This window comes from Centruroides vittatus, unplaced genomic scaffold, assembly GCF_030686945.1.
Source record: "Centruroides vittatus isolate TY-2023 unplaced genomic scaffold, ASM3068694v2 scaffold_1167, whole genome shotgun sequence".
In the NCBI taxonomy this organism is placed as follows: Eukaryota; Metazoa; Arthropoda; class Arachnida; order Scorpiones; family Buthidae; genus Centruroides; species Centruroides vittatus.
In genome coordinates, this window is record NW_027122671.1 from 1,063,931 (window position 1) to 1,078,732 (window position 14,802).

Consider the following 14,802-nt stretch of genomic DNA (forward strand, 5'->3'; position numbering starts at 1 on the left):
TTGATTTGTGTATAATTTTTATTATTGCAGTTGTATTTTGAATATCTGGTAGGATTCATTCATGATACTATTAAATATAATTGAAGACCTTGGGACAAGAACATGTTAACTCATTTAAGTTTTTTCTAGGAAAATCACTCTAAAGTTCCACATTTGCTCTGTAGGTAAGACAGATCACAAGTGATTAACAGTAATAGAGGTTGATAGCCCAGTCTGGAAATTATATCTGTCCTGTATTTATAGAAATTAATGTTTAACAAAGAAATTGAGCTAACATATTGCTCCAAGGGTCTGCAATTATAACACTCGTATGTAATTTAGAGCTTTATTTTACATTTTGTAATAGGAATTTATTAATTATTTTAAGTGCAATGAATAGTTTTTGTTTTTTTTTCCTCAAAATTTTGATGATAAATGTGCTTAGTTTGTTAATTTCTAATAATAAAATCATTAGTCATAGAAAGTGTCTTACGATAATTTTTGTTTCACGTCAATTATTTTTCATATCAGACCATAATTTATTTTATAGCCAATTAGATTTCAATAGACAATATAGAGTTTGCGCACGATGTATTTTTCGTTATAAAAACGTCCATTGGTATACCAGTGTAAGCATAAGAAAAGTTCTACGTCAGAAGTTTATTTTATGTGGAACCAATCATATTTGATTTTTTACTGACGTCAATGCATCGTCATCGTTACGCATGTGCACATAAGAATATGCTCTGTGTCAGCCATATTATCTGCTTCCTAAACGTGTTTGCAATTTTGCTTTTAAAAAAGGTATAGATTTACCAAATTAAAACGATTCAAACTTCTACAAGAAGTATGCAATTACAGGGCAAGCAGTGAAGAGGAGCCGAGACAGTTTGAGGCAAGTTTATTTCTTATAATTAAATAAATTTATGTAAAATTTAAATAGAAAATAATTGATGTTTATTCGGTTAATGTTACCTTAGGTAGCCAAGATGGCAGCTCGTCTCTAATTCCAGCAAAGAAACAGTGGGATGCACGTTCTAACCTATTCTAATAAATTACCATAATTATTAGCAACCACATTATTAGAATAGGTTAGGTTAGGTTAGAACGTGCATCCCACTGTTTCCTTGCTGGAATTAGAGACGAGCCACCATATTGGCTACTTAAAGTAACATTAACCATTTATTCTAAATATCTATTATGGTAGCTGTATTAACGTTCTGTAAATATACGTCTGTTTAATTCGAATGAAAATTGGTTTCGGTAGACTATCACAACAGCTTTCAGGTTAGGTACTTCTTTTATTATTTTTCCAAATGCATTTCGGGATTACTTAATTTCGAAGCCTCTCTTCAGTGGAATACAACAAAAGGGGGTGTCACCACCTTTCAAATTCCCTTGTTATACTCGTACAATACTTTTTTTGGGTTCAATTTGTCTAAAACCTTGGGTGTATATCGGATTACGTTAAAAAGATTTCCATCAATACAAACAATAAATTTTAGGAGTGTTGAACACAAAATCGTGTTAATAACAATCACATGGCTTTTTCCACCTTTATTTAGTTGACATGTACCGTATCAACTAAATAAAGGTGGAAAAAGCCATGTGATTGTTATTAACACGATTTTGTGTTCAACACTCCTAAAATTTATTGTTTGTATTGATGGAAATCTTTTTAACGTAATCCGATATACACCCAAGGTTTTAGACAAATTGAACCAAAAAGAAGTACCTAACCTGAAAGCTGTTGTGATAGTCTACCGAAACCAACTTTCATTCGGATTAAAGAGACATATATTTACACAAATTGATGTTTAAATAAACACCTCTTAGGTTTAAATTTTGTAGTGTGCGACTGATGAAAAATCATAGATTAGATTAGAAAATTTAAAATGTTATATTTTTACAACAGCTTGATGCGCAAACAACATTTAATGTTATATGTTTATGACATCCGGTGAATATAACGTAAAATACGTCGTGCGCAAACTCTATCATATAATTCTGTGCTTACAATATACTGTAATTTAAAAAAATTCCATTACTGCTTCAATGGAAAAATACAGGATAATTCCATTTAAAGAATACTGTTCACAGTAACGTGCAGAGAGAATCACTTCTAATACACTTGACTGCTGCAGATTATTTTTTATTTTAAATTCAAACTCTCTGTCTTGTTCTACTTGACAGACTGAAAAGTGAATAAAACTCTGCTTTTAATACTGCTCGCATACTGTGTTACATTCTGGTGGTACTCACTAGGACCACGTGGTAACGCCACCACCAAAAGTATAACTCGCATCTTGTCTTTGCTGTAGAATCTTCAGTATATCCAGATGAAATGTTATTCTCAGTGCATTTCCATATTTTAAGAAGGAAATTTTGGAAATACAAATACTGTAGTTCATAATAAATTCACTAATGTCGCTAAGGGCATAAAAATATTACAATAGTGGACTGAATTGGTAATGTAATTAGAAAGTAAATCATATTCAACAAGTAGCAAACTTTAATCAATGGATTTCATTATACAAGTACAGGTACAGGAGGGTCTAATGATGTGTTCACTTGTTTATAATCGATCAGCGCCGCCGTAACTTATCCGTTACAATTCCCAGACACGCACCTGTTATCAAAGAGTTGACCGTTACTAGATTGACGGTTGCGATTTGCGCTGATCGATTATAAACAAGTGAACACATCATTAGACCCTCCTGTACTTCTCACTTTACGACCAAGTTCCATTCCGACGACTACGTCGTTAAACGAATTGGTCGATAAGCGAGGAGCTTGCGTCGGGAATACAGGATCGTTGTAAAATTATACAAATTATGCAACAAACTTCAAATTTATTCATAAAAAGACTATTATAGTACGCTATTAGCCTATTATAGTACTGCTTAGTGCGCATGTCACCATGCACCACTGATCGACACTCAAGCTGAGAAAGGGGATTCCCCGAATTGCAGATCAAAACTCAATTGGTCGTAAGTGCGAGTGGTCGTTAAGCAGATAGGTCGTAAAGTGAGGAGTACCTGTATTCATTCCATTTTAAGGCTTAATTAAGCACCGATTATTAATCTATTCTTACATATTGTAATAAAAAATAAAGTGTTTCCACTAAAAGTTACGGAATGATCTACGTCCGCTTTTATGGCTCACAGGGTCGTCAAGAGCTTGTACAGGCCCTTTTTATCCTTTTGCTTACTGAACAAATGACGTAAATAGAAGGTTTCTTTAAGACTGCCTTTTATTAATAAAGGTATTCTGTTAGTTATTCACAGACCCTGATGTTTCTCCGAAATACTGACAATCAAAAGTCCCACATCTATCGTCAAGGTTCTATTCCATCTCTCCCTTTGCAAATAGAGAGCCAGATCCACGTAGATGCAATCCCGACGGGTGGACAAATTCCTCGCACATTCTGATGGCCCAGTTTCACCAACAGGGTTGTCATTCTGGCCACGAACACTTTCGAAGTCCGTCACGTTGACCCCGGTGCAGTGTTCGTACAGCGGAAACGTTGGCCATCCTCAGATCGTACCTGATGAGAGGACGCCAAGATTAACCAATAGTCATCATTATTCACAGTAGGTCAGTACTGTTGACCCTACTCAAAGTTTCTCTTTCATCTCATCTTCATTTAATTGATATTGCTACTCGGATTGCCACATATCCATCCCACTAGCTTTAATTTGGACACTAGGACTCTCCGGAATCTCAACCAACGAATCAATGGAAAGGCTCACCAGTGGCCCAGCAGTTCCGTTCCCTGAACATTGAAAGTACGGTCAAAGGTTCGCGCCTTGCCAGGACGGGCTGGCCACATGGAATATTCCGGGTTTTCTTCACGTCTAACGCCTGAACAGAGGCCAGTTACCCATAGCCCTCGTGGCCTCTTACAACACATCTACTGAGCGAGACGACAAGACCTTCTGGACGCTTGGTCAATTATTCTGCAACAAAGGCCGGGTCACGTTCGATCCTTTCAAAGCAGAGCCTTCAGACATTCAGAAACAATCCTGTGTCTCTGCAGACACGGTCATGATCCCTCTGCTCCTCCTACTCTTGTCCTCATTACGGTGGGTCTGAAACTACCAGGTATTCCTGGTTCACTACGAACAAGCTCGTATTGAAGTTGGTTCCAGCCTAAGTGGACTGTCTGACCGCTAGTCTTTCGCCCATGTATTGGTCTCCCGCTTGGCCTCCCGGGGAGGCCTGGAAGCCGAACCGGTCGCCTTCAATAGTTAGCGCAGGTGGCTATATCTGAGAAAAGTCAATAGATTGCCATCTCCATATGAACCTTAGAGAGAGAGAGAGAATCCTGTTAGTAAAAGTAACGTTAATTTTATAGGGTTTGGAATCACTGCAGACCCATTTCGGCAATGGCGAATTATCCTATGGGCATAAAGGGCAATTGCCTGAGGCTTCCACCAGAAGGGGGCCCTAAATTAATATTTTATAAAAAATTTTTCCCCAAAAATTTCCTTGAAGAAAAATGTCTGAAGTCAACACTTTACACGATGCCCCTAAATCAAATTTGTCTGGGCCTCATTAAGATGTAACGCGCCACTGATGTTCGGGCCCAGGGAAAATTCCCAGCTCCCCTCTCAATGGTCCTGATAGCTCGAATGGCTGAAAAACGCAGTCATAGTAAAATTCTTACATAAAACGTTCTTTGTGAGATTTAATACACAACAAAATACACGAAACTGTTCAAATGGCCGATAATTGTATCACAATATATTTTGATGCAATGAGAACAGCATGATTCTTCCTTTACTGTATAGTTATTGAACACACTATTTCACGAAGAGTATGTTGAACCTTATGAGACTGAAATGGCTAAATTCGATATTCAACTGGCTTGAAGTTCAAATTGTTACTAGTTTACGTGAATCTAGTCTGTTTAATCATTTTTAGCTTTCAATACTTGGTCGAGACTCCAGTGACTCCGCGCCAAGTAAAAAGTCACTGATATACAGAAATCAGTTGGCGATTTTTTGGGGTCGCTTTCTCTGCCCCAAGCGCCTAAAGTAATTCTGAATATCTCGTTCAAAAGATTATTATTTTCTTAGGTAGTGTGCAAAATTTCAGATTTTTCTACAAAAGGGTTGCGAAATATACGCAATCGAAAAGTGCAAAAATCGCCAAGAGCTGTATTTTCTTCATCCGGTATTGCAGACGCTCCTAGAGAAAAGTACTACTGGCTCTAGAAAGCTCAAATTTTAAACTGAAGCCTCTTTCCTTACCAGTGGGATGCTGGCAAAGCTTCCGAGTCGATAGGTCAAAGTTCACATGGGAAACCCTTGTGAACTTTGATCAGAGATATTTTACTTTTATGGCTTTTTACTCTTGTAAGAATAAAACAGCGCAGAAACGCAAATGGTTTTTATTCAAATGTTATGCAGAATAACAAATGCTGAAATTTATGCAAATTAAAGCTTTCTATAACGATTTTACTAAACAGCGTATTAAAAGCGTTTGGTAGTGTTCGACGAAGGCCACCGACCGAACTGCACGTCATTGTCTTAATCTTGACGTAATAATACAATCATCAACAAAAAGCAATTCATATCCAAACAAAAACATTGAGTAAATATGTAAAAAACATGCAAAAATTAAGACAATTTAGACGTAAAATTTTTTCTTAGGAGTTTTTCTTTGGTAAAGAAATGTATTGTACTTTGGAGTGAAATCTAAAAAAATAACACAAGCAAAAGTGTGACTACAGTAGTCCCGCAAACTCGACTTTAATGTGGACTAAGGCAATGACGAGCTGTGAACAATCCACCCGTTCTTTTTCGAACTCCGGGTGGATTGTTCACAACTCAGATTAATTTGTAATAAGATTTTTAATATAATACATTAACACATTTAGACAAAGAAAATCTACAGTACAATCTAACAAAATAATGTACTATAAGATGTAATTATAAAAATTTACCTCCGGATAGTTTTATTATGTATTATAAGGGCAAATTCGTATCTGTATTGACTAAGTACCAATAGCGGCTATTTCTATTTGTAGTTAAATTTTAATTTAAAATATATTAACTCGAAGTAGCCACTGAATAGCTAATAGCGAAGTTGAGGGCGAAGTTTTAAACGCAAAAACGTGTACGTCAGACGTTCGGTGCCGCTTTTCTGTAAGCTTAGAAGTTTGACAATGGTGTTTGGAAAGTCAGTGGAATCATGCTCGACTTCCAAACGCCATTGTCAAACTTCTAGGCTTACAGGAAAGCAGTGCCGAACGTCCGACGTACACGTTTAAAACTTCGACCTTGCCATTAGCTTTAAAGAACTTTATGCGTGCCAGTTTTAGACTTCGAATAACGATATTTAAAGAAATTAAACGAATGCGCTTTAATTAGAATAAATGCATAAAAGCCGATTGAAAAAAGGATGATCGGGTGTTAAACCGAAAAGATAGTTGAAAAAAACAGATGATAAACCGAAATCGTATAATACGTTATGTGCTACTTTGGGCACGCGTCCCAAGGTTAGCCACCCGTCATAAATTGAATTTTCAGCAATTTATAGTAAAAACTTGTATTTAGCTCAGAAAAATCTATATCGAGAAATATTCTGCGCGTTTAAATTGGTTATACCGTACATCAGACTTCGTATTGCAGATATCTGAAATTCGCTTTACAGTGATCTTCAAATGCGGTCACCAGGTCAATTCTGCGCGATTTTTCAAATCTAGGGAGCAATTTTTGTAGCTTTTCAGTCACATATCAGTCGTTTTGGCAATTTTCGAGTGATCATACTGGACAAAGAAACCCTAAACGCATAGACACAAACGTTACTACAGGAGATTCTTACGTTTTCATATGGGGGCGATCACAAGTCATTTTCTGTAACATGGCCGTGAAAAATGTTTTTCCGAAAACCCTAGATCTAGATTATTAATTTCTTATCATATGGTAAGAAAAGACTGTATTAATCTGTTCAAAGGTGTTCTTATAAATAGTACCGAAGAAGTTTGATCATTTCTTAATCAATACATGAAATTCCATGTGAAAAACTTGTTGCTTTTCATGTATTTAATAAACAGTTATAAGTACTTTTGATTAGTTGAAGTGTACTTTATTTTAACGAAATATTTAAATTTTGTTTTCCTGAATTTCAATATGAAAAAATAACCTTGAAGTTTCTAATATATCAACATTTCAACTGCATATCGTCAAAATCGCCGAGCTATACCGTCCACTTCGTTTACATATGTAATATTTTGATTATATAATCATTTTTCAGTAGTTATTTACTTATTTTGAAAAAAACTGAACTAATTGTTACAAACGTATATTACATATATTTCCTATATTTTATTTGTCAAGAAATGAAATATTGAATAAAATCAAATATGCTTTTACAATAGACTCTCAGATTGGAGTCTTTAAAGATGTGTACTTAATACATGAATTAAAAATATCTATGTAAACTAAGTATTACAATTATGAAAACAAATAACAATGATATTTCTATTATAATATGCAACAGTGGTAATGGTGTCAAAGGGAAGTTCACAATCACTTAGATGCAAAAGATGACAATGGCTTACAATGTAGCTAATAAACTGTTCAGTAACTGCAAGTTTTATTATTGTACGTGTAGCTTCCTGAAGTCTACGTATACAAGAAAGGAATGAATTATATCTTGGTAGGAATTTTATGGCTTCTCTTGACTTTCGGTAGTTTCCATATTTTCTGATTTGCTATCAGATTCGTCTTTTTTATCTTTCTTGCCATCCGCTCCTATTAAATATTTGAAAAGGATTAGTAACTTTTATATGTTTATTTAAGTAAACTTTAGCGTGTAATTTATTCGTATTTACCTTCCGAATCGTTCCCTTCTCCCGAACTATTGTCACGTCTACGCTTTCGGGGAAATTGGCTACGGGGATATTTGGGTGGCGGTAGAGCATCCATGCCTAATACTTTGTGAATTTGACGAAAAGCAATGAGACGTAATGCGTGCTGTAAGGCAGTATACATAAAGTAAATGCTACGAATATATAAATTATAAATATATTGTTTCTGTAATATGAAAACTAACTTGTGCACTGGCTGTTATATCTTCACGTTCTTGACTGGTTAAACAACCAGCTGCATCAAGAGGTTCTTTTTCACACGGATCAAATAATCCTGGTCCACCTATAAATAAATCATACAAGTTAAATTTGCATTACACATAAATGGATGGAATATTTACCTTAGTTGTTATGAAAAAAATATTGTATGCATGTATTTTTATGTATCTTTAAACGTTTATTTTCACATAGAAAAAAAACTAGCATATAAATATCTGGGATGAACAATTAACACAAATGCATTACTTCACTCAAAATTAAAAAAAAAGTGAAAAAATATTTGAAGTCTAATAATTTGAATTATTATGTTATTCATACAGTTTGTAGATTGATTTGCCTGCAATCCATAAGATAGCTGCCTACATATTTGTTTACTAAAAAAGGAAATGTTATCATTTAACCAAATAACTTATCGGATATATTTACTTTTCGGGATCCGTAGCAGTTTGTCATTGTAAATTTCCCCAAATTTCCAGTGCCCTAATATTGTAAATCTTAATAATTTTACTGTAAGTACAGAACAAACTTAAGATCATAACATAGGAATAATATAAAACTATTTCTACAGTCCACAATAATTTACTTTTATCATATACCATCTCTTGCCTATCAGTGCAATGATGATGTCACTGTCAAAAATGACATGATGCATAACCCAGACTAGAATTATAACTTTGTGCCTAAAATTACTAGAATTATATTTCTATCTGCACCACCAATCACAACGCATGGTCTGTCATGTTCTATTCACGATCCAGTCAAATATTTATCAATTGTATCCAATGTACTTATTTACACTAAGAGTAACATTCAGTTCTTGGTCAAGTACATTAGACACAATTGATAAATATTTAACAGTACTAGTGGCTTGGTAATATGAATTGGGCCTTAATAGTGAGAAAGCTGACCACCTACAGGTCAAAATACCTCCTCTAGGACAATCAACAGAAAGCACACCTACCTAATTGTAACCAGAAATTACAAACTTATAGTTTATAATATTAATTTCTATTTAATGTCAATTAAATTTATGCTTGCACATATGTACACACACTCATCTACAACAGTACATCATCAAAAAATATGTTATGTAATCTCTATGCCAGGAATTATTTTTTAACAGATGCCCACACTGACTGTTTGATAAGTGCTGGACTATGAGCCAACTAATTCATTCAGAAAGTGAGCACTCCTGATAACTTGTTTCTGAATGATCCCTTTGATTTGAAGAAGTTAGATATCATAGAAAATTTCTATATCACAAATGAATGAAACTTTGCACACTCACTGCATCAATTAATCAATTAACTTGGATAAAAGAATATAACATTAACACAGAGTAGCAATTTCCATAAAAATCTATTTTCCATGATTGCTATGAACCCTAACTTTTATTAGCTGATTTAAACTGATCTAAGACAAAAGGTAATACAATTGCAATTATGATTTACATGAGAATTGTATTCCTAAAAATATGTAGTTAAAATTTGTGCAAATTAATATCAATTCTTCCTTATAAATAACTTAAACATGAAGATACATTCTACAAAAATGTGCAATTAGTAACCAGCATAATAATTTTCTAGTTTGTTTAAGGTAAATGAATACAAAAAAAAATTCTCTCAGTTCTAATGGGGCAAATAGGATAAAACAAAATTTGTCATGGAAATCCTTATATATAAAATTAGAAAAAAAACTATTCCAATATTTGAAATGAATTCATGCAATACTTTTAAAACTGTTTTCATCCAAGGTTACATATTAATATTGATTATGGCTCTCTCTATATAACTAAAATGTTTTTCTTTATAATTTGATTTTATGTTGAGTTATACAATTATTCTTTACAAAACTTTGTCATTTCCAACATAAAACAAACTAATGATATCAATAGAAAAGCAGTCTCAATTGTGAGCATCTATTTTGTAGACAAAGATTTGGTTTACTCTTATATACTGAGATGCATATTTCACTTTTGTACCTTTCTATTTTATAAACTCCTCCTTGTCTACCTATAAAATGTAATCTCTTACACAAAACTTGTATATCTTCTAATATGAGATTAGCAGTTCATAATAAACAGCTAATCTCATATTAGACTGAAAAAAAAACTTTCTATACTTTGTGAATTATACTATCAAATATTTAAATACAGTGAGTTTCAAAAATAAATGGTATAACTTCAGGAATGAGTTCTTCATAAATAGACAGTAAAAATAGTTTATATCAACACAGATCCAATATATTTAACTTATCAACATTTGTTAGATCTGTGTATCAGCTTACTCCTGATTTGAGTACATGGTCAAAATGCAAAACTCTACAGATTCTGTTGGTACCTTGTGATGAAGAAAATCACCTGAAGACAACAAGACATTCCTGTTAATAACTCAGAAACCAGGCATTTCCATAACTTTGTGGATATAAACTATTTTTATTGTCTACGTTCGAAGAACTTATTCTTGAGGTTATGCCATGTATTTTTGAGATACTTTGTACATGACTTTTAATAATTTAATTTGAATTTGAAGTGTGCATTTGTGACCAAAAGGTTGGAACCACGTCTGTGATTCAGACCTTTCAGTCACAAATGTACACCTCTCTATCAGTAACAATAAATATAAATACAGTCGACTCTGCATAACTTGACATCGTAGGTTAATTAGTCAGCTTTCTGTGGTCCTGGCCGACTTACATAGGCAATAATGTTATTAATGTTAAAAAACTCAGTTTACTCGACATCGTTTAACTCGTCGCCACTGGATAAATCAACATACTTTTTCTGTTTCACACTTTTTAGAATTCTGATAAGTCGACTCCCCTCTGAAAAAATGAGTTTACACCATACAATAAACTGAGTGGTGTGAACACATTTTTGTGGGGGGGGAGTCAACTTATCAGAATTCTAAAAAGTGTGAAACAGAAAAAGTATGTTGATTTATCCAGTGGTGACGAGTTAAACCAGTGATTCTCAAACTTTTTTGATCCACTGCCCCCTTTGTTCCATAAAGTTATACCCAACGCCCCCATGTGAGAAAGGATTGGAAATATTCTTAGGAAAACTTTTCTATGAATCTCACACTTTGTGCCCTTATCGTACATTGTTCTCGACATCTGGAAACCATTAAATGCAATGTTTCCTCTTATCCATTTGACAGAGGAAAGGGAACTTTTACCTTTGATCACCGTTCAGTACCCTGCCTCCAGCGCCCCCTAGATTTACTCACCGCCCACAAGGGGGCGTTATCACCCACTTTGAGAAACGCTGAGTTAAACGATGTCGAGTAAATTGAGTTTTTTAAGGTTAATAACATTAATGCCTATGTAAGTCGGCCAGGACCACAAAAAATTGACTACGTAACCGACGAGTATTGAGTTATCAGGTGTCGACTGTATAATGCATCCCACAGTAAGAGTTATGTAAATTAAATATTTCGTTAATTTACATTAGTTGTAAGTTATATGCACATGAATGTCAAACAAATTTTGAAAAATATGTAGAAATAAAGACATTCATATGCAAGACACACATTCTGTGCAAAAATGATTATTAACATAACAAAATCAAAAGCTTACAAATTATTATTTCTAACTATAATTTTTGAAAATGTTTTGTAAATACAGACTATAATGTACAAAAGTTGTTCATCAAGTTTTGCTTCCTGGACTATAACTCATTTATTAATTGATGAGAGTGAAAGATATCACATTCAAGAGAAAATTTGAAGTTCTTGCTTTCAGATGATGTAGGCATTTCTCAGATGACACCGACTTTGAAGTAGTTGAATGCAAAATGTTGGCTTACATGAAGAAACTTAAAAAACAACTTGCTGTAATCAAATTTCTGACAGTGAAAGGTGTTCCACTTACTGATATCCACCATCAAACAAGCACTGCTTATGGGAAAGCTTGTGTTGATGTTAGCATGGTCAGGAGGTAGGTGTGAACTGTATGCACTGGCAACCCAGGCATACAGTCCTCCACTGGACTGTATGCCTGGGTTCACATTGTAACTCACACTGTAATCACACTGTTAACTCGTCACCACTGGATAAAGCATACTGTTGAGTCTGAAAGATAAGGAGTGCAGTGTACACCCTACATTTGTGTCCATCCCAGAGCAGGTGGCACATGTTGATGAACTAATTCATGATGATTGTAGACATTCTTGGCATATCAACTCAGAACAGTGAATCCCATCATAAACGACAAACTTGGGTTCAAGAAAGTTGTTCCAGGTGCATGTCTCATCAGCTGACAATCAACATGAAATAAGCCCAACTGCATGTGTGTCAGCAAATTTGATGCATTACAAAGCCAAGGGAGATGCCTTTTGCCATTGCATCATCACTGGGGATGGGTCATGGGCTCATCACTACAACCCAGAGACTAAACAAGAGTTCATGGAGTACAGATATAAGACCTCCCCTCATCACAAGAAGTTCAAAACACAGCCAACAGCTGGCAAAGTCACGGTTACCATCTTTTGGGAGTGTGATGGTGTGGTGCTGGTTGAATTTCTGGAATGTGGCACAACTGTCAACTCAGCACACTATGGGCAGAGACTGAAGAATTCTGTGCACGTCTACGTAGAGTTCATCTGCAGAAAAATGCAATCATTCAACATAACAATGTTCAGCTTCACACAAGTTGGGAGATAATTGCTGCATTGGAGAAAATGCAGTACTGGGATATTTCGCTTCATCCACGTTATATCCCAGAACTAGCACATATGACTTCTGGCTCTTCCGAAAGCTGAAGAACTATCTGAAGGGAATGCACTTTGCATCCAACAAAAAGGTCACCAATGCAGTGCACTGTTGGTGTCTTCAAGAGCAGGCCTGGCCAACCCAAATTGTTTCCCGGGACACTTTGATCACGTGTAGCATTACGGTGGGCCACAATTTAGGCAAACATGCTTTTAAAAAAGTAAAACAAATACAAAATGAATAAGATTTTATTGTTATACCAAGAGTTCGTACTTGCACTTGTGCATTATAACAATGACACATGTAAATTTTCATTTATTTAATTGTTTTGGTATACACATAACGGGAAACAAAAGTTTTAATAGATATATAATATTGCTTAACGGGCCACACAATTTAATGTGACGAGCCACATGCGGCACATTAAAAATTTGAAAAGTCCTCTTTCCTTGGAATGAGGACTTTTCAAATTTTTGAATCAAGGAAAGAGGACATTTCAAATTTTTAATGTAACGTCTTTCATTTTCATCAATTAATAAACGAGTTACAGACCAGGAAGCAAAACTTATTGAAAAACCTCGTAGTGTGTCCATTAAAATTATTGTGTTAAAAACTTCATTTTTCCTGTAAGCACTTGTTTTTATTATATGGTGTTATGGGCAGAATGCCCATAATATCATTTTCCCAAAACACTCAAATTCTGTGCAATCTCAATAATACCCTAAAAACATGCTTCAACAGATTTAAACATCTGTTGAAGCATAATAAAGTCAAAAATATTACAGTAATATGGTAGAGTTATATGCAGTTTGTTTGGTAGAAGTGGGTGTCATGACTTCTGAGTTATAGAAGAGATGGCAAAAAAAGATGCCATTCTTAGAAAATGACTAAATCTACAAAATGATGTAACACCAAATGTGGATGACTATGGCTTTGGTGTTTACCTGATTAGCAGTACAAAACAAAGCCTTCTGTGTAAATTTATATATGAGCTAATATGATTTTACATGTTGGAAATTTTATTCCATTATTTATCTACTATGTAAGGACAAATTTGTGCATTTCAGAAAGGCAATGTAACAAAAGACATTCTACTTAAAGGTTTATAAATTTTACATGGTTAACTGATCAATAAGATGATTATTCATAATGTATTCAAATAGTAAAGTTCAATTTTTAACTAAATAATAATTTACATAATGAATTATGGTTCACTTGATAGACAAGTTGATTTTATTCTTCACTAAATCTGTTTCTTAACTTGTAAAAAACTTAACACTTACCATGCTAGAAATGGAATATTACATTTTACGCATTCCTTCGAAAAAAACGAAAAACGTAATATTATGTTTCTAGATATATCCTGTTATTTCTAGCTTCAAAATGTAACATTATGTTTTCAGCAATGAAAATATGATTTCTTTGTGTATTTTAGTGTGTCTGTTAATAAATAGTGGGCACTATTTATTCAGAAATTTGAAATATAAGCAAAGAATACTAGTAGCAAAGTCAAAAGATATGCATTATTAAGAAAATACTTCACTTAGAGAAACTGATCTCATATTATCATTTAAAGACAAAAAGTATGACAGAATAATTTCTCAAAATAAGAAAGTAAAATTTAAAAAAGTACAAAAAGAAGGATGAATGTGAGGCCTGCAATTGTTAATTTTAAACTAAATAAACAAACATTTTTACTTTTTATTGATATCAAATTAAAAAGATAAAAATGCATTGCAATATAGTTTTATATTTATGAATTTAGATAGCTAGAAGTCTTGACATGGCCATAAAGAAGGCACATGAGATTGGACTATACTAATTTTAAACAAATGAAAAAGTACAATATATATACATTAGTTTATAAAAGTTATATAAATATAAAAAATAATATGATACTTATTATAAGAATCTAAATAATGAATTGAACAAGATATGTTAATTATTAATTGCTTTTGTACTTTTGTTTTCTAATTTTCGTTTATAATTAATTTTATTTGATACTAGCTGACCCGG

General features: G+C 33.9%; 1 protein-coding gene across 3 annotated transcripts in view; it reads right to left on the reverse strand.

The window, feature by feature from the left end:
- Positions 1–7,293: 7,293 nt before the first annotated feature.
- The window catches only part of Zn72D (Zinc-finger protein 72D), a 69,862-nt gene continuing 62,353 nt past the window's right edge, over positions 7,294–14,802 (reverse strand). For all 3 annotated transcript variants that reach the window (XM_067284282.1, XM_067284283.1, XM_067284281.1), the window contains exons 20-22: positions 8,044–8,141; positions 7,823–7,964; positions 7,294–7,742 (exon numbers count right to left, since the gene is read on the reverse strand). In XM_067284282.1, the coding sequence (XP_067140383.1) occupies positions 7,657–7,742; positions 7,823–7,964; positions 8,044–8,141 (326 nt within the window). In that variant the 3' untranslated portion in view covers positions 7,294–7,656. The remainder of the gene's footprint in view (positions 7,743–7,822; positions 7,965–8,043; positions 8,142–14,802) is intronic.